This window comes from Schistocerca nitens, chromosome 8, assembly GCF_023898315.1.
Source record: "Schistocerca nitens isolate TAMUIC-IGC-003100 chromosome 8, iqSchNite1.1, whole genome shotgun sequence".
Lineage (NCBI taxonomy): Eukaryota > Metazoa > Arthropoda > Insecta > Orthoptera > Acrididae > Schistocerca > Schistocerca nitens.
In genome coordinates this window covers 346,611,013-346,632,355 of record NC_064621.1, presented here as the reverse complement: position 1 = coordinate 346,632,355, position 21,343 = coordinate 346,611,013, and the positions used below count along the sequence as shown (strand labels likewise).

At 42.8% G+C, this 21,343-nt stretch overlaps 1 protein-coding gene across 1 annotated transcript in view; it reads left to right on the top strand.

Annotated features, from left to right (window-relative positions):
- The first annotated feature begins 258 nt into the window (after positions 1 to 258).
- LOC126199557 (myrosinase 1-like) overlaps positions 259 to 21,343 on the top strand; it is a 173,342-nt gene continuing 152,257 nt past the window's right edge. The window contains exons 1-2 of the mRNA XM_049936479.1: positions 259 to 400; positions 8,361 to 8,494. Of these exons, the coding sequence (XP_049792436.1) occupies positions 262 to 400; positions 8,361 to 8,494 (273 nt within the window). The 5' untranslated portion in view covers positions 259 to 261. The remainder of the gene's footprint in view (positions 401 to 8,360; positions 8,495 to 21,343) is intronic.

Sequence of the window (21,343 nt, the reverse complement as noted above, 5' to 3'; positions counted from 1 at the left end):
ATATTACACTAGAAACACGGTTCGTTGTATTCCTTTGTAATAGAACCCTGGAATAAATAAAAACCTGGCGTTGCAGGGTATTCAGCTAACATGACACATCTCTCACTTGGTAAGGGAAAGGTACCAGTGCGCAAAGAAAGAAAGTATTTCCAGTTAAGTGTAGCGTCTACCCAACTAACAATGCCATACAGATTTCTGTATTTGTCGAAGACAGGACAAGGGAAAAGTTGCGCGTGGCTTGCTGTTGCAGAGAGCAGCCTAATGCTGGTGCTACTGGTGGCAGTTGTCTCTGCAGTAGTAGCGGAGAAATCGGCTGTGGACTTGTCACGGCTGCCTGACGGCTTCCTGATGGGCACAGCCACGTCTGCCTACCAGACAGAGGGCGCCTGGAACGAGGATGGTGCGTATGGAAAGTTTTTGTAGCCACTAGGTTTAGTGCCTTGTGGATTCCACTACTTCCTTACACTATGTGAATGGCCTAAGACTAGAATGGTACAAGGTCTGTAAGCAATTCAAAGAAGTCATTTGCCCTGCAGATTTTGTTGGTTGTTAGAAATAAATGTTTTGTTTCACATCAGTGTCACTACTGGACAAGTTGGACAACTTGGTTCTTACCAGGAGAACTTAGATTGCACTCAGCTATTTCTTGTATTAGTGTTACATTAATTGTAATGTACAGAAAGACTGATTAAAAATCTGTGAGGATTGCGTGTGTTGTGTACAGATGAAAGGGGAGTTGTCCACTGTCTGTAAACAGCTGGAAGCTGTGTTGGCCTCGGTCGACAGGCTACAGGCCATTGCCCTTGGCAGTAGTGGCGTTGGGACACCTTAGACGAAAGCTTTGGCACCTATGGAGCCCATAGTGTCACCTAGAACCGCAGTTGCCACTGAGCCTTTAGATTCGCATCTACCTGTTGTTAGACACATGTCCGGCGGTGACTGGCGAACAGTTGCGGGGTTTTGAATCTTTGACGGATACCGCAAGTGCATATCGGCCCCACGACTGTCACTTTACGTCTTAAAACAAATTTGAAGTATTGCCTACTGCTGAAAGTACTTCTGAGTCAGCACGTGACGCCTCTACTGCCAGGATTGTGGTTGATCTTCCTGAGAAGTATGGACAACGCAGAGCGTGTGACTGCTTGTTATTGGGAGCTCCAGTGTTAGGTGAGACGTGGGGCTCCTCAGGGAAATTGCGGGCAGGCCGGGGAAGAAGACTAGTGCCCAGTTTGCTTACCAGGGGTTTCGTCCGAGACGTGGAGTAGGCTCTGGCGGTAGTGAGTCAGCGCACTTGGTGCACCTGGCAGCAAATCGTGGCTCATGTCGGCACGAATGAGGCCTGCCGTCTGGTTTCAGAGGCCCTCCTCGGTTCCTAAAGGCGGCTGTCTGATTTCGTGAAGACAGCTAGCCTTGCTCAAGGGGAGGAAGCAGAGATATCGTTTTGTCCCCAGAACCGATCATGGTCCTTCACTTTGGAGCGTGGTGGAAGGTTTAAACCAGAGGCTCAGACGATTCCGTGACGATCTTGGATGCGAATTTCTCGACCTCCGCTATCGGCTGGAGAAATGTAAGACCCCCCCACTCAATAGATCTGGTGCACACTACATGTAAAAAGCTGCTACTATGGTAGTGGAGTACATGGAGCGTGGACACGTTGGTCTTTGAGGATGGACAAATCCCTCCACATGACCGATGAGATGCGTACCAATCCCAGAAAAGACAGCCTGTCATAGCAGATCGGAGAAATAAAATGTTAATATAATATTAATTAACTGCAGAAGCGTCTATGGAAAGGTCCTGGAATTAATCTCGCTCACAAACGATAACAATATCCATATTACAGGTACAGAAAGCTGAATGACTTTGAAGTTAACAGCAATGAAATTCGCAACTCCAACTGAAATGTTTATGGCAAAGATAGGGTGAACACTGGTGGCGGTGTTTTTACAGCAATCAAAAATACGATGATATCTATTGAGATAAGTACAGACTCGGAATGCGAAATAATTTGCGGGAAGATAAGTGTTAACAGTGGATCAAACATGATCATCAGATCTTTTTATAGACCCGCCGCCTCCGGAGCAATGATGGCGGAATATTTGAGGGGAAACTTGGCGAACATTTTATAGTTTTTATACTTTATAGTTTTATATTTTATGGTTTTAGAAAGAAATGTCTCCTTGCCAGCTGTTGCCTAGGAGACTCAAGTCAGTATGGCGGGGGATACGGGCAGATAATCGTTTGAAATGGTTCTAAATGCCTTATCCGAAAATTACCTTTAGCATTAATTGAATGCGCAGCCTCTGTTCCTTCGAAAGAATAGACATCACGCAGATCCAGCAGCTGTGAAACACTGGGGGATTACTGCTATCAGCTGCAGCGGGACATTAAGCAGAATCAGCAGCGACGAGCGAAAATATGTACTGGACCGGGATTCGAACCCGGTCCCGAAGTAGAATGGACAGGTGGACTTCGGATAGGTGGTGCTCGATGGGAGTGTGGATCGGCCAAGAGGCGTACCGAGGTAGTCCGTGCAGTTGCGATAACGCTGTGTCCCGGATGGCGCAGTGGTTACCACATCTGCCTAGTAAGCAGGAGATCCCGGGTTCGAATACCGGTCCGGTACACATTTTCGCTCGTCGCCGCTGACTCCGCCCAATGTCCCGCTGCAGCTGATAACAGTGAATCCCCTTTAATTTACATACAGTATTATCTCGAGCAGTTACTCATAAAACCAACTGATGATGGTGATAAGTTACCTGTTGTGACAAACAGACCCGAACTTTTTGAATCAGAGTAGAACAGGTAATCAGTGATCGTAAGATTGTTACATCATCACTGAATACGGCTGTAACTAGGAATGCGAAGAAAGAGAGGAAAATCTTCCTGAAACTTCCTGGCAGATTAAAGCTGTGTGCTGGACCGAGACTCGAATTCGGGGCCTTTGCCTTTCGCGGGCAAGTGTTCAACAATCTGAGCTACCCAAGCTTTACAGAAGCTCTGCTGCGAACCTTGAGAGCACTTGCCCGCGAAAGGCAAAGTTCCCGAGTTCGAGTCTTGGTCCGCCAAACAGTTTTACTCTGCCAGGAAGTCTCATATCAGCGCACACTCCGCTGCAGAGTGAAAATCTCGTTCTGGAAAGATCTTCCTGTTTAACAAGAGCGACAAGAAAATGATTGCAGGTTACAGGACAGGTCAACACGAACATTTCACTTCCAGCACTAGCAGTGTTGAGGGTCAGTGGACAACGCTCACGAGCATTGTTTTAGACAGGTATATGTCGTGCAAAATTGTGAGCGACGGAAAAGATCCGACATAGTTTGACAATCGCGGTAAAAAGCTGCTCGAAAGCAGAGAGAACTACACTACAAATTTAAACGCAGCCAATGCCTCAAAGACAAACAAAAACCAAACGAAACCAAAAGTAGCGTAAGGAATGACATGCGTGTAGTGTTCAAGTCATTTGAAAGTAAAATACTATCTACTGACTTGACAGAAAATCCTAGGAAGTTTTGCACTTCTGTTAAATCAGTAAACGGATTGAAGCCATTTTTCCACACACTCCGTAGCCATAAGGGCACTGAATCGGAGGATGAAACGGAAAATGCCGAAATATTAAAAGCCTTTTTCCAAAACTGTTTCACAGAGGAAGATGGCACTGTAGTTCTTCCTTTAAACTGTCCCATGAATGATAAAATGACAGATATCGAAATAAGTGACCATGGGACAGAAAAGCAACTGAAATCGCTCAACACAGGAAAGGCCACTGGACCTGGTGGGATACCAGTTGGATTCTACATAGAGTATGCCAAAGAATATGCCTTTGTTCTAGCAGCGGTGTACTATAGGTATCTGGAGAAGCGAAGCATTCCTAATAATTAAGCTTTTCTCTAAGTCATTCCTGTTTTCAAGAAGGGTGATCGAAAAGACGCAAAGAACTGTAGGCCTATTTCTCTGTCGTCGGTCTGTTGCATAATTTTGGAACATGTTTTATGCTCGTGTATTGTGACATTTCTGGTCATTCCGATTGTGAAGTACCATACTAACTCACGGGAACTATGTACTTCAATTTCACCACAAGGTAAATTGCTTCTGACAGCAAGAAACACTCCACCACCAACTATATTTAATCTATCCTTTCTGAACACGCGTTTGTCCTTTGCAAAAATTTCGGCTGAACTTATTTCCGTCTTTGGCCAATTTTCCGTACCTACACTCCTGGAAATGGAAAAAAGAACACATTGACACCGGTGTGTCAGACCCACCATACTTGCTCCGGACACTGCGAGAGGGCTGTACAAGCAATGATCACACGCACGGCACAGCGGACACACCAGGAACCGCGGTGTTGGCCGTCGAATGGCGCTAGCTGCGCAGCATTTGTGCACCGCCGCCGTCAGTGTCAGCCAGTTTGCCGTGGCATACGAAGCTCCATCGCAGTCTTTAACACTGGTAGCATGCCGCGACAGCGTGGACGTGAACCGTATGTGCAGCTGACGGACTTTGAGCGAGGGCGTATAGTGGGCATGCGGGAGGCCGGGTGGACGTACCGCCGAATTGCTCAACACGTGGGGCGTGAGGTCTCCACAGTACATCGATGTTGTCGCCAGTGGTCGGCGGAAGGTGCACGTGCCCGTCGACCTGGGACCGGACCGCAGCGACGCACGGATGCACGCCAAGACCGTAGGTTCCTACGCAGTGCCGTAGGGGACCGCACCGCCACTTCCCAGCAAATTAGGGACACTGTTGCTCCTGGGGTATCGGCGAGGACCATTCGCAACCGTCTCCATGAAGCTGGGCTACGGTCCCGCACACCGTTAGGCCGTCTTCCGCTCACGCCCCAACATCGTGCAGCCCGCCTCCAGTGGTGTCGCGACAGGCGTGAATGGAGGGACGAATGGAGACGTGTCGTCTTCAGCGATGAGGGTCGCTTCTGCCTTGGTGCCAATGATGGTCGTATGCGTGTTTGGCGCCGTGCAGGTGAGCGCCACAATCAGGACTGCATACGACCGAGGCACACAGGGCCAACACCCGGCATCATGGTGTGGGGAGCGATCTCCTACACTGGCCGAACACCACTGGTGATCGTCGAGGGGACACTGAATAGTGCACGGTACATCCAAACCGTCATCGAACCCATCGTTCTACCATTCCTAGACCGGCAAGGGAACTTGCTGTTCCAACAGGACAATGCACGTCCGCATGTATCCCCTGCCACCCAACGTGCTCTAGAAGGTGTAAGTCAACTACCCTGGCCAGCAAGGTCTTCGGATCTGTCCCCCATTGAGCATGTTTGGGACTGGATGAAGCGTCGTCTCACGCGGTCTGCACGTCCAGCACGAACGCTGGTCCAACTGAGGCGCCAGGTGGAAATGGCATGGCAAGCCGTTCCACAGGACTACACCCAGCATCTCTACGATCGTCTCCATGGGAGAATAGCAGCCTGCATTGCTGCGAAAGGTGGATATACACTGTACTAGTGCCGACATTGTGCATGCTCTGTTGCCTGTGTCTATGTGCCTGTGGTTCTGTCAGTGTGATCATGTGATGTATCTGACCCCAGGAATGTGTCAATAAAGTTTCCCCTTCCTGGGACAATGAATTCACGGTGTTCTTATTTCAATTTCCAGGAGTGTATAACGATTTGCTTTCTATTAGCGCCTGGAGCTCCAATTCTTTGCCAACACAGCTACGACAATTTACGACTAGCTAGGTCTACCTTGCCGTGTTTGTACTACACATATTATACTGATTTCCCTTCTGTAGTTTCCCGAGGCGCTCGTACCTAAAAATCTGCCCAGTCCCCTACACACAGCCCCCCTACCCATGTAACCACTTCCTGTGTATAATGGTCATGTCATCTAGCCCGAGGTCTAGGTTTTGTTAAATTCATGTTTCATTAGTGACCTGTACTATAGGTCCATATCTTATATAAGTCCCTGATTTTATTTGTTTTTTGTTTCTATATTGTCAAAAATTATTGGTCTTATATCCACAGCAGCTGACCTTACTGTCTCTAGCATTCGATGTTCATGATATAAAAAAATTACTTCATCACTATGTTACATATCGGTTCAATTACGGCTTTGATGGTGATCTGATCATAAAACTCAGTGTCAATACGCGTTACGTTTTGTTACCTCCACCTTGATGGTGAGAAGACTGACAATATTGCGTCTTAAATATAGGATTACGTCGTTACTCTGCTTGGATAACAAGCCCATTGACTGACATTACTGTCTGCAAATGTCTTTATATAATGTTATTAGACCATGCAAGACATCATTTTTAAGATTTACGATTGGTTTGGTTGCCATGTTTTACGACGTAAATTTATGCCGTATGTTGATCGTGACCACAACATGTTGCCAACACTGAACTATTCTTGCATAAATTGTACTCTTCTTCTAAAAACTAAATTACAGATCTTCGTATGTTTTTACTCTTTGATGTTAGACCGTTTGGTGGTCTTAGTTTACATGTGCCTTTGATGAGATACACCCTGTAACTGACAGTAGTCTTTACGCAGCCTGTCTGCGTGATTTGACGTCGGCTGAATTATGTGTATTTCACGTACCACTGTGAGACATCGTACTTGATATGATAATGAGTTTTGTATCAGTAACATGCATTTTCGTTCCCTCTGATGCACTGCTTTGTAAGTACTGACTAAGATTGTAATGTAGGTAATTATAATTCTTATATTTTTCGTTCTTTTTGTATACATTTAAGTTTTTATTTAGTCTTTCAGTGATGATGCTTATAGAAACTAAAATCAGTAAGGAATAAAGTTAAATTTGCACAGCTGATGGCTATAAATCTGTTCTTCTTCAAATTTTATTTATTTATTTTGGGAAAGGGTTGTAACTGAAGAAAACGGAAACAGTGCTGTTAACGGACCATAAAGCATGCAAGGTTGTGTGTGTAAGACAACACAGTACATACTGAAAGGCAAAATACATCTGTAAAAGTGTAAAGTAAACAATGATTGTATTTTCATTCCTCTGTTGGTATTAAATTATGATGCTGTTTTCTGTGAGCCCTGCTGTAATTGCTGTATAACGAATCACAAGCGAGGTACCATATCATGCAATATAGAAAAAAAGTTAAATCCTCGAATCTACCTCTCGAACTCGAGTGTTCTAAAGCAAAACGATATCCACTGCATTGGGCACCACAACTACACAATATTAACTGCTGATGTCTTTCATGCGGTTAGTGTCGCCAAAATGCCTTTCTTCCACGTCCATTTTCTTCCGAAATTATGTACGGAACGAAATTTTGTTACACATATTGACACTATTAGTATTAAAGAAATCGCGTTGTGATCAGAGTACGCGAATTTTGGTTCGCCCTATATACATGCGACTAATCTTACCTTTTCACCCTTTTCCTATGCACTGTATGCTTGTAGCGTCTTTTACAATTAGAGGAAGCCCCGACTTGACATCAAAGATATTTCGTTATGTAACGCGTCTCCAAATTTAATTCTCGCTGTGTAAAACCTAGGGAATTACTCGCACGAGACGTCTTTAATTCCATTATAGACTCGAGGGACGCGTGATCTTTATAAACCCGAAGCTTCACATGATGGAGAAAATTCCAAAACTTCACATCCTTTCGTTTAACAGGCAGTCAGGAAAAGCTATAGTTAGAAGAATCGTCCTTTGGAGTGCCTCTTCTAGGTGACAAACTTCTCTTCCAATGAGTAATTCAGTATGTTTGCGGCATTGTAAAAATAGTGACACAGGGGATGACCTAGCTACGAACTTCAGGAAATTTGTATTGTGCTAGAATTCCCGGTATCCGATTGGTACGGAAGTAGAGCCTAACCCTCTGTTCTGTAAGCCACTGTGTTTGCAGAGCACTTTGATTCCAAAAATTCTTGAGTACCAAAATTTGACGGGACTAAAGAAAATGCTTACCTACTAGAGCTTCTCTGGCGCTGCGTATTCGTAGATTGCTTCCATAACCTCGGTACTGGTCTAATGCAGTATAGTTAATCATAATTGGCAGCCATATTTAACATCCAAACCTGGCCAAAAGCAGCGTCGAATATTCAAACAGATGGCAAAAATAGTCTGTCTTCCCTTTGCGGATAGAAAATGTGTCACTGTAATTCTCGTTGCACTTGCAGACGCGGGTGAGCGAGCATTCGGCGCGCCTACAGTTTGCGCGTATGTGCCGAAGGAACGGAAATCATTCTCGTCATCAGTTGACTACCATTGTTCATTTACGTCTGACTTAAATGCAATGTAGCATGTTTGCGAAATAATTTTACTTGTAAGATAAACTTGCTAAAGCTTGAAACATACGGTGACGCAATAGATACGTGGAGCTTTATTGAACGTGTTTTTTAGGTAAAGGAGAGAGCATATGGGATAACTTGGTGCACATGAACCCCAGCTATTCGGTTGACTGCAGTAACGGCGATGTGGCAGCCGACTCGTATCACAAGTATAGGAGAGACGTCGCCATGCTCAAGGAATTGGGGGTGAGTACTGAACGTTGTCACTACAATAGCTAACAGGGCTGCACTGAGTTTGCCCTTTCAACCAAAAGCTAAATGAATATCAAAGACACATTTCAAACATTTGTGTATTTTAAGAAGGCAACTTTCTCTGTTGAACGGGAAGCACTACACCAATCTATAACACTTACTGAGTCAGTCTCAAACGTAAAGTTCATGAACGATATTTCTAAGGCCTCTAAAATAAAAATACGGGTGTAAGATAAGATGACGGCCTATCTTCAGTTTTCTTCAACTGTTCGTTAGAAAATATGCTAAGAATTTGTAATGGAAAATTAAAAGGATATAAAGTGCCATCAATAAAACTAGTAGGACTGGAGCAATGTGTTGAAATAAACTGCCTGTAATTTTCAGACGATTTTGCTGTAAGTCCTGAAAATCTGGCAGATACAGAACTAAGAGTACCCCCCCCCCTCTCTCTCTCTCTCTCTCTCTCTCTCTCTCTCTCTCTCTAAAAATGGTCAGTGGAGCTGTTTTAAGAGTCTCTGCAGAGAAAACCAAATGTATCACTATCATGAAAAACGCACCAATTGTAACGTCCCCTTAGAAAAATTTATAAATTACTGTGCTGATAAACCTCTTACATTATTTGATTTTCAAACAGCTGAGCGGAACTGAACGTACTCAGACATTCACTAAACTGACACACAATATTTTTAGCGCAACGCAATCTGACTTTCAGTAATCCCTACAAAAGAATGGCCCTGACTAGTGGTGGGCAAGAAATCGCGTATCTGTTAGAAATCACAGTGACTGAGAAGTCACAGATATCTCAGTAGCAACTTTACAGAATCTAACTGTGATTTCAGTCACAGTTAGCAGTCGCAAGTAGTATTTCACATTCAAAGACGTGAGCCATCTATTGGTCGAATTTAGCACTGCTTTCTGCGATTTCAGTGACAAGTCGCAACAAAGAGTCGCAAGTAGCAACTAAAAAGCGCGGTTAACAGTGGCATCTGTTGGCCAAAGTTCGTACTACGTCCATCTCTGCGGTACGCTATGGGGTCCAACTGCGATTTCCGTGACAAGTCGCAACTAACAAGGGAACCTCCCCATCGCACCCCCCCTCAGATTTAGTTATAAGTTGGCACAGTGGATAGGCCTTGAAAAACTGAACACAGATCAATCGAGAAAACAGGAAGAAATTGTATGGAACTATAAAAAATAAGCAAAATATACAAACTGAGTAGTCTACGCGAACATAGGCAACATCAAGGATCGCTTGCGCAGAAGAGTGTCGTAGTCCCGTGGTTAGCGTAAGCGGCTGCGCAACGAGAGGTCTTGGGTTCAAGTCTCCCCTCGAGCGAAATATTTTTCTTTATTTTCGCAAAGTTATGATCTGTCCATTCGTTCATTGACGTATCTGTTCACTGTAATAAGTTTAGTGTCTGTGTTTTGAGACCACACCGCAAAACCGTGCGATTAGTAGACGAAAGGACGTGCCTCTCCAATGGGAACCGAAAGCATTTGATCGCAAGGTCATAGGTCAACCGATTCCTCCACAGGAAAACACGTCTGATATGTTCTATACGACACTGGTGACGGCATGTGCGTCACATGACAGGAATATGTTGTCGACCCACCTAACTTGTACACTTGGCGAGTGGGTAAAAAGATTCTTCTATGTTGCCCGATTTAGGTTTTCTTGTGGATGTGATAATTACTCCCAAAAAAGTGATGAAAACATAAGAGTTTGTCACATAAACTGCAACAAATGAATACAAAAGTCACACAGTCGCACAGTTTTCCCTGTGCTCCGTCAAAACATATGTTTTTAACGTTTTCAAATTTTTCCGTGTGTAGACCGTCAAATCCTGCATATGTCCAAGCAAATCTGAACATGTCCTGGAATTTTGGAGAGCGAAGTTGATTATGTGCGAGTGCCTGAACTTTGATAATTGTCTGAAAAGAAAAAATTAAAATTTTCGCTCGAAGGAAGACTTGAACCAAGGACCTCTCGATCCCAGCTGCTCACGCTAACCATTTTTTTTTTTTTTTGTAGTCTCATTTTGTTCGTTGTATCTGCTCAGTGCGGACGTCGCAAGACACCCGTGATCCATTATCTCAGTTTTTTTTTTATTACGGAGGGCAACTAACCCTCTGACCGAACACGCTGAGTTACCGTGCCGGCGTACCATTGGACCACGGCACTCCTGACCTGACACTGTCCTTTATGTTTCCTATCTTGCGCATGGACTACTCAGTTTGTATATTTTGCTTATTTTTTTTATAAATTCCACACAACTTCTTCCTGTTTTCTCGATTTATCTGTGTTCTGTTTTTCAAGGTCTATCCACTGTGGCAACTTATAACTAAATCTGAGGGGGGTGCGATGATGAGGTTCCCTTGTAAGAGTCGCAAGTAGCAACTAAAAAGCGCAGTTAGCACTGCCATCTGTTGAGCAAAGTTCATACTACGCTATTCGCTACCGAGCCAAACTGCGATTTCTGTGACAAATCGCAACTAAGAGTCGCAAGTAGCAACTAAAAAGCGCAGTTAACATACTTTTCCTAGTGTCATCTGTTGACCGACGTACGTACTTCGTTATGAGAGCCTTGTGCCTCACGAGATCGATGTGCTGTGTGTGCATATGAAGGGCTTATTTCAATAGTGGTACAAGTCCATTTTTGTTCATTTTGAGATACAGAGTCGTAAAGTTAAATGAGCGCTGAAAAATCTGCAGTTGAGATACCAGAAATATTCAAGCATATGGCTTCTTGCTAGAGATAAACCTTTATTTATGTTTGTTTGGATCACTAATTTCAGAAGCATTATAGACAGAAAAGTGGAGGTAACGGACTTGTACCACTATTGAAATAAGCCCTTCATATTATATGACGACATGCACATTCAGCATCAGTTATGGTTGGTCAAATACTGCTGTGACTCTGAATGTATTATATTAATAAGAAGCAACATTACCTTTTTCTCCTGAAAATATCAAGTAACGTAACAAATGTGTTTGATTCTGCTTCCAATATGACAGTTTTGGTTAATACTCCACATGCCTACAGGACTTTTCTATGTTAACACAGCAGAACTCAGACATCTGTATAAGTGTAGAGAAATGAAAACAGTCATATGAATGCCTCACTTTTGTTCCGACACAGTTCAAGACTCGGGAGAAAAGTTTTACACCTGGTGTTCTACATGGCAACTTCACACACAAGAACTTTTTGCCGACACTACTACCACCTACATAAGTAAGCTTTTCCTGTGTTACTTTCAAGTAATGCACTTAAGCTATTCCTGATTTAACTGGAAGATCTGTACTTCCCACTTTCATATCAACAGCCTCAAAATGCATATTGTAGACTTCAGGATATGTTACAGGTCAGTGTCACACCAAGATTGTGGAGAAAGGGTGGGGGGGGGGGGGGGCATGTCACTCTCCAACAAGTGTTTACCAATAAGTAAGTGGCGGAAAATTATGGGTATAGGACGGCTTAAACATGTGGAAAATGAGATTTTTATTATTCACTCACTGTATTTGACATTTATTATTCCTTTAAAATCGCACAACAACTTCAATAAAACACAGTTTAATCATTCACACACTTATTTCACAATTATTTCACTTTTAAACTGCAAATCCTCTAAGAGCTGTCTTGAATCTTCACGAGTCTCTCAACAGCCTTGATGTGAATAGATACGTACAGCATCCAGTAATCAGAGTCAGAACTGTGTCTGCAAAAACACAAGGATTATTAAACAATTGTTGCTGTCATTAATTACTAGCAATATAATTGACAGAGTAGATTGCTAATATTTGCTATAATGAATATCACATTTGCAAGAACGATCTCACTGAAGTAATTAAGTCCATCGAAACGCTTAGAAACTAACCTCTCGTCTGACGAAAACGGTCTAAAGACGCAGTGGCAATTTCTTCAGATCTGTTGACAATGATATTTTGAGTTATCACTTTACTGAGAGACTGAAATGTAGTTCAGGTACCTGTGAACATAACAATATGTTAGAATTCATTTGCTAAATACGAACTATTACGGTACTGTACGGCTACTTACATATTAATTACACTATTAATATTTTCACAGTTGTTTCTTTAATACAAAATTAAAGCCAACGGAAGAAAAAACGTAAAACATACTTGCCAATGACAGTTTTGTTGAGATGCAATTTTCTGTGTTGACAGATGTAACTTTTTCATATGGTGGTAAGTCGCAGAAATCGCAGGAATCACAGAAATCGCAGAAATCGCGGAAGTAGCAGAAATCGCGGAAGTAGCAGAAATCGCGGGAATCACAGAAATCGCAGGAATCGCGGAAGTCGCGGAAGTCGCGGAAGTCGCGGAAGTCGCGGAAGTCGCGGAAGTCGCGGAAGTCGCGGAAGTCGCGGAAGTCGCGGAAGTCGCGGAAGTCGCGGAAGTCGCGGAAGTCGCGGAAGTCGCGGAAGTCGCGGAAGTCGCGGAAGTCGCGGAAGTCGCGGAAGTCGCGGAAGTCGCGGAAGTCGCGGAAGTCGCGGAAGTCGCGGAGGGATACACGACCTATGTTCCTTAACTGCGACTCTTAACTGCGACAAATCACAGTTAAGAATAACAGATACTGAAAAGTAGCATTCACAGAAATCACTGATATCGTAAAATCGCAGTTTAGCCCATCACTAGCCCTGACTAACAATAACCTATACCTTTCATGAATTCTTATCTCACAAAAATCTTCGTTACTCGAACTACTGCAATACAGCGAGCGCCAATACTGCCAACTAAATAAAAGGTTCTTACTACTGAAGGCACTAACTACTGATAGGCATAGTTGGCAAATGAAAGATTTTGATAGAGAACAAACAATGTATTTACCTCAATAGTGTTCAAAAGTCATATATCAGTCCATGATATCCAATATTACAAATTTACTCTTTCTGATGGACACACGTCCAGATCGTCCGCTCTCCAAATTCCGCCATCTCTCTCCCCACATCCACCACTGCTGGCGGCTCACCTCCAACCGCGCAACGCTACGCGCTGTTCACATCGAGCTGCCTAACACTACAACAGCAATATTGCAACAGTGCAGACCAGCCACAGACTTCACATAGCACAGTCAGTGATTTTCATATAGAGCGCTACGTGGCGTTACCAACATAAAAACCTAACCAGCCTACTTACACAATTATTTAGGTATTGGCCAAATGCAAAAGGCTTAGTTAAATCTGTCACACGAGTAGAAAAAGGGAATACAAAATGTAAAGGCAGCGTGGCTTGGTGGACCAGTATGGCTTGCAGCCTCGTCACGAGTGGACATGTCGACGCTGAGCTGTACACTCCAGAAAGCAAGGCAAGTCTGCTGTATTGGTCGTTAAGTATATGGCTGATATACAGTTTTCTTTGCTGACGTATATGATTTAAACAAATAATTAATTTCAAGACGAAATAATTTCATCCTGAATGTGTGAAACCTAGTGCATTCGAGGTTCATATTTTTGTTGGTGAGAACGTTGTAATTTCTCCAGATGATAATATGGTGTACACCTTGCGCCGTTTGTCACTGTTGCGTACACGAAACTTCAAGAATGCGTTTTTGAATGGTGAAATTGAAGAAATAGGAGGCACTGTGAAATTTACACATGCAAGCAGTGGTGTTAGTGAGATTGAAATAGTGTATGCTGGCTTAGGGTTGTGCACCGTAAGAATATTAGTTCCCCTTTGAATTTCCATGTAATCATATAAGACAAGTTTCAATTGAATGTGGGCGAGTAAAGTCTTTTTACGAAGGCAGTGTGATGTAACGGATTTTCCTTCCCTGTTTCTCAGTGGAGTTACGCAAAATAATTTCTGTGAAGTTTTGAAGGTAGGAGACGAGGTACTGGCTGATGTAAAGCTGTGAGGACAGGGCGTGAGTCGTGCTTGGGTAGCTCAGATGGTAGAGCACTTGCCTGCGAAAGGCAAAGGTCGCGAGTTGGAGTCTCAGCCCGGCACACAGTTTTAACCTGCCAGGAAGTTTTATATCGATGGTGACTGGTGGCGCTGACTGGTGGCGATAGCACTGACAGCACTAGTTGCAGCAGCTGTGGTGGTGGTGGTGGTGTACCTATCATATGGTGACAGATTCCCTGGGAGCTGCATTGCCAGATTTTAAGTTTTTTTTACCTAACTGTTCTGTATCTAAGCCCCATGTTCGGTACCAAAATAAGAGTGGTTCAGTATTTTTAGAACTCCATTTGTGTCACTAATTTATTTGCAGACTTTCAAAATCAAGTCCATAAAAGTCCGCAGCTCATGGTCTAGTGGCTAGCGTTGTTTGTCTCTCGATCATGGGGTCCTGGGTTCGATTCCTGGTCGGGCTGGGAATTTTCTCTGCCCAGGAACTGGTTGTTTGTGTTGTCCTCATCTTATCATCATCATCATTTGTAACAGTGGCTAGTTTGTATTGTGTCAACACTGGTCTGTGTAAAAATTGGGACTTCATACGGGCGCTGATGACCGAGCAGTTGAGCGCCCCACAAACTAGACATCATCAAGTCCGTAAAAGTTTGCACGCTGCTGACGGATGACGCGTGCTGCATTCGTGACACTGATAAAGACAGATACTAAATAAAACTTTGGAATAACCACGAAGTCAAGCTCCTACGTCGAAAAACCCGTTTCCATGGAAAAGTTTGTAAACGGACAGGAAGCGCCTAACGTAAAACAGATTATCAAAAGGGTAGTAGCGGTTCCATGCAGCAACACCTACGTGGAAAGTCTTCAGTCATTCGAATCTTCTATGTGACTGAAGACTCTTTCCACGTAGGCACTGCTGCATGGAACCGTCGTAATCATTTTATTGTCTGACGCCAGAAAGAAACTGAGTGTTGATATCGACAACAGTGAATATATTCGTACCAAATGAATTAATGAGACAGAACTGATCTCCACGATACACAAAGCAGGTCAGAAGACTGTTGCAGAAGCCACAAAGAAACATACTAAATTTAAAAGAAAGCAAAATCCCCAAGACTGACGATGTTTCACAGAAGCTCGAAATTTAGTGCGGACTTCAATGTGAGATGCTTATAATAGTTTCCACAATGAATCCGTGTCTCGAAACCTGGCAGAAAATCCAGAGATATTCTGGTCGTTTGTAAAGGATGCTAGCGGCAAGACGCAATCAATGCCTTCTCTGCGTGATAGTAATGGAAATACTATCGATGATAGCGCTACTAAAGCAGACTTAATAAAGCCTTTCGAAATACCTTCACCAAAAAAGACGAAGTAAATATTCCAGAATTCGAATCATGGACTGCTGCCATCATGAGTAACTTAAAAGTAGATGTCTTCGGTGTAGTAAAGCAGTTTAAATAGCTTAATAAAGACAACTCCTCCGGTCCAGATTGTATAACAATTAAATAACTTTGAGTATGCAGATATAACAACCCCATACTTCAGTCATAGTCATCCCCTCGCCGAAAGATCCGTACCTAAGACTGTAAAGATGCACAGGTCCTATCAATACTCAAGAAAGGAAATTGACCGACCAATTACATCAGGCTTGTAACTCGGTCCCACAAACTTACATCCGACACCCGCACTTCACAATGAATGCACGTTTGCAGGCTTGCATTCAATAGCATCTGAAAGATGTCTATTTAAAGTCCGCACCAGGCGGATAAGAGTGGCGCTTATAGCGCCACTATGAGGATGCAAATCGGGTTTGCTATACGTATACGCTGTAACGGTCGTGAGCGTTAGTCATTTATGAGATAGGATGTGTTGAGACGATGTTAGCCAAGAATGCCGCTAAGGTGAGGAAGATGCCATTATTAACACCTCATTAAATTGGAACGAGGTCGTGTAATAGGTATGTGAGAAACTGGATGTTCCTTTTACGATACTGCAGAAAAACTTGGCAGGAATGTAGCTACTGTACATCACTGTTGGTAGTGGTAGTCAAGGAAACGTACGGTCGCCAGTCGGCCACGTGACACTACGAGAGGGGAGACCAGTGTTCGGAATATGGCTCTGACGCATTGTATCTGTAGCAGCAGCTGACACCACAGTGATACAATGAACTGTTACAGATCCCTTACTTGATGGACAGGTCAGAGCCAGACGCACTGTAGCGCGCGTTCCACTGACCCCAATCCACTCTCACCTGCGACTTCAGTGGTGTCAAACGAGAGCCCATTGGGAGGCACGTGGAGGTCCGTTGTGCTTTCTTGTGAAAACTGGTTCTGCCTATGTGCCACTGACGGCCGTGTGTTGGTTAGGAGGAGATCAGTTGAGAGCATGCAACCAGCCTGTCTGCATGCTAGACACACTGGATCTGCACGTGGAGTTACGGTCTAGGGTGAGATTTCGTGTGACAACAGGAGAGCTCTCACGGTTATCCCACGCACCCTGACTGCAAATATCTACGTCAATCTGGTGATTCCACTTGTTGTGCTGCTATTCGTGAATAGCATTCCAAGGTGTGCTTTCCAACAGAATAACGCCTGCCCACACACCGCTATCGTAATCCAACATGCTGTACAGTGTGTGGCCTGCTCGATCACCAGATCTCTCTCCAGTCGAGCACATATGAGACGTCGGACAACAACTCCAGCGTCATCTACAAACAGCATTAACCATTCCGTATAGACCGACCAATTACAACAGGCTTGGAACTCGGTCCCACAAACTTACATCCGACACCCGTACTTCACAATGAATGCACGTTTGTATACTTCGACTCAACAGTCTGGCGATGATATTGGTTATTAATGTACCAGTATTTCACAGTTGCAAAAAACGTATCTCGCGCGTAATCTTGCAATGTTAATCGCTTAAGGGGCTCCGGAACGCAAACGGCCGATCTAGAGCACGTGGTGCATTCCGAATCAAACTGTTGTGCTGCTTTGTAGAAAGCGCACGAAAGAACAGATTTTCTTGCAGAAATTATAGCTCATTAAGCAAGCAAATTGTTAAAAAAAAGCCTATTGCGCTGCCGTGGTGGACCAGAAGGGTCATTATTACCAAACACGTGGCACAAAATCGACACACAAAGACAAAAGCAACTTCCACAAAATATAAGATTAAAAATCATTAAAAATCATACTCGCTTCGCCACAGTATTACACTCACGTGCGGTTGAAGTGATCCTAACCAGCTTTTCCTAATAATATTTACCGTTTGAAATTCTACTTCATCGTTGTTCAAAATGAACACAGCAACTTCCACACTTTTAACTAAAAAACTCAAAAATCGCCTATTTAAAGCAATGTTAAAATAACGCTTATAAATTACATCTTTCCTCACAAAGTATTTGAGGTAGGAAGTTGAACTTTTTACAGATTATTTATTGGAATATGGGCTACAACTTAACACAGGGATTTTACAAAATTTTAGTTCAGTTATTAAAGATGACTTTTTTTCAATTGTAATGAAAATTCACAACATTTTTTTATTTATATATTCAAAAATATACAGTTTTTTGGACAAAGGCTGTGTTAAATTATGCAGAAGGTACTGTGTAACATTTACTGAAAGTTTGAAACAAATATGTTTGGAAGATCCTTAGAAAACATGTAATTAGTATGAGAAAATAAAAGTTTTGGGAATCGAGCGACAAAGATTGGATTAACTTTTTAGTGCATTCCAGGTCCATAGGATGGATTATCTTCATCATCTGCAAACTCCTCCTCCAGCTTCCTCTTGTTCCTCCTCCTGTTTACTCTTGCTTGTATTTCTAGACTCTTTACAGCCCTGTCTGCAGCCCGAAGGCGTTCCTTGTCTAAAGCAAGCAACGCTCGTTGTTGTGTTCGTAGATTTTGCTACCATTTTCTTCAGTTGCAGTTACTGCAACACTGTTCCAAAAGGTGGTCATGTATGAACACTTATCACATTTCAGTTGTATTTCACTAGCAAGTCCTACGTGCTTTATTATGGAGAGTTCTAGACCAACTTCACTACAATGAATACATCTTACACAGTTTGAAAAAATTCCTTTGAGAACCGACATATCAAATATTTCATTCACATCCGATTCGCCCATAAAACATTCATAGTTTTCACTCATTGAACCAAGCTTCTTCTGTGAAGTATTTTCTTTCCCACTTTGACTGCTATGGGCAGGTGTACTTGAGAGGTTAGATTCACTCACTTGGTTATCGCCTTTATTGTTTACAGTAATAACACATACCTTTGGCTTTCCAACATTTCTCCTTTTCTTAAAAGCCTTCAGAGGATTTCTAATAACTTAACTTTTACTCATTATTATACTTCAACAAAACAGAGACTCAAGAAACAGAATTAATTACGAATATTTTCGAGATAACGACAGAGTAAATAAACATGAAACAATCGACAATCACACCAGCGATATATATTGAACCATCACAGGTTAGCCACAACACATACTTTATCTCACATCACTAAAATGTACCTGATGAACACGGACGTTAATAATAACACCATTTGACAGCAGTTTGACAGCGCCACAGTGGGTCACGCCCATGTAGAACACATTTCAAAAAAAATTTAAAAATAGTTGTAGTCTTCGGAATTGAATAAATTATATATCTATTAAAAGGTAATAGCCTGCAGATTCAGAAAACGCAAAAACGTAAAAATTGAACTTTTCATGATTTTGAGCCTTTCCGGAGCCCCTTAAATACAGTACCTAGACAAATTTATTCCAGAAATTTCATTATTCTACATTAATTATTCTTTGGTGCTGCGTTTTTTTCAGTATGTATTATTAACTACTTCGAGAAAATGTTAACACACAGTCAGTACTGATACCGGAAACTTCGTTCTTGTAAAACCCAAATAGCTCCTTATTCTCACGAAGTAATGAGTGCTATCAGCAGGGGATCTCAAATTCATCCCATATTTCTAGATTTCCAGAAGGCTTTTGTTACCATTCCTCACCAGCGGCTTACAGTAAAGTTGGGTGCCTATTTGTGCAACTGTCGGAAAGATCACAGTCCGTAGTAACTAACGGAAAGTCGTCGAATAGAACAGAAGTAATATCTGGCGTTCCCCGAGGTGATCTATAACAATGATTTAGGAGACAATCTGAGCAGCCCTCTCAGAATGTTTGTAGATGATGCTATCGTTTACCGTCTAATAAAGTCACCAGAAGAACATAGCCAATAGTGAAATAATTTAGACACGGTATCTGTATGGTGCAGAAAGTGGCAAATAATGAAAAGTGTGAGCTCATACGCTTGAGTACCAAAAGGAATCTGGTAAATTTCGGTCACATGATAAATCACACAAATCTAAAGGCTGTCAGTTCTTCAACTAAATACTTAGAAATTAATGCTACGAATATCCTATATTGAAACGATCACCTAGAAAATATTATGGAGAAGGCAACCGTAAGATTATGTTTTATTGGGAAAACACTGCCGGCCGCGGTGGTCTAGCGGTTCTAGGCGCGCAGTCCGGAACCGCGCGACTGCTACGGTCGCAGGTTCGAATCCTGCCTCGGGCATGGATGTGTGTGATGTCCTTAGGTTAGTTCGGTTTAAGTAGTTCTAAGTTCTAGGGGACTAATGACCACAGTAGTTAAGTCCCATAGTGCTCAGAGCCATTTGAACCATTTTTTGGGAAAACACTTAACAGACGCAACAGGTCTACTAAAGAGACTGAGTACACTATGGTTGTCCGTCCTTTGCTAGAGTTCTGCCTTGCAGACTGGGTACTTACCAGATGGGATTGACAGAGGACGTCGGAAAAGTTCGAAGAAGTGTAGCTTGTTTTGTATTATCGCGAAACAGGGGAGAGAATGCCAAGGGTAAGGGTGGTAGTCAATAGTCATTAAAACAAGGGAGTTTTTAGTTGCTGCGATATCTTTTCACGAAATTTCAATCTTCAGCTTTCTCCTCCGATTGCGAAAACATTTTGTTGACAACCATTTACATATGAAGAAATGATCATTGTAATAAAATAAGAGTAATCAGAGTTCGCACAGAAGATTTAAAAGTGTTCGTTTCTCCCACCCGCAGATAGAGTGGAAAGGTAGAAAAATAGAGGGAAAGTGGTTGGACGAACTCTCTGCCAGGCACGTAAGTGTGAAATGCAGTGTGTTCATGTAGACGCAGATACGGTGAAAACAGAATTATGCATTCGTTCTGCTTTGAAGTCTGCAACATGCAACAACTTCAAGAAAAAAATAACTAATAAAAATTGTTGAGAAATGTAACTAGCAATAATAAATATGATTTTTAACATTTGCTAAGTGTTTGTGTTCAATCTGAGCCTTCAGCTCAGAAAATCCCTCTCGCCAGGCAAAGTTCGGTAATTTTGCCTATTAAATCTGGCAACCGTACCTCGAACTGGACAGAGGAATGGTGAAATATTGTTCCTTTCATTACCACGTAGTAGTGTGTAGTACGACTCAACCGGGGACTTACCGAGGATGTGATAGCCCCCCCCCCCCCCCCAAAAAAAAAGGACGCAGGTACAAAGGGGTGCAAAAAATGACAAAAACAAGATTGACAAAGTTTTGCAGAAGTTCGAAATATAGCGCTTACTTCAATGCCAGATGCTTTTATTAATTTCACAACGAAACTCTGTCTCTGAATCAGCCAGGAAACCCAAAGAGATTCTGGTCACACGTAAAGCTCACCAGTGGCAAGACACAACAATACCTTCACTGCGCGATAGCAACGGTGAAGTCACTGATGACAGTGCCACTAAAGTAGAGCTATTAAACAGGATTTTCCGAAACCCCTTCACCAAAGAAGAAGTAAATATTCATGAATTCCAATCAAGATCAACTGCCCAGATAAGAAACATAGAAGTAGATATCCTCTGTGTAGCAAAGCAGCTAACATCACTTCACAAACGCAAGGCCTCCGGTCCAGATTGTATACCAGTCAGGTTCC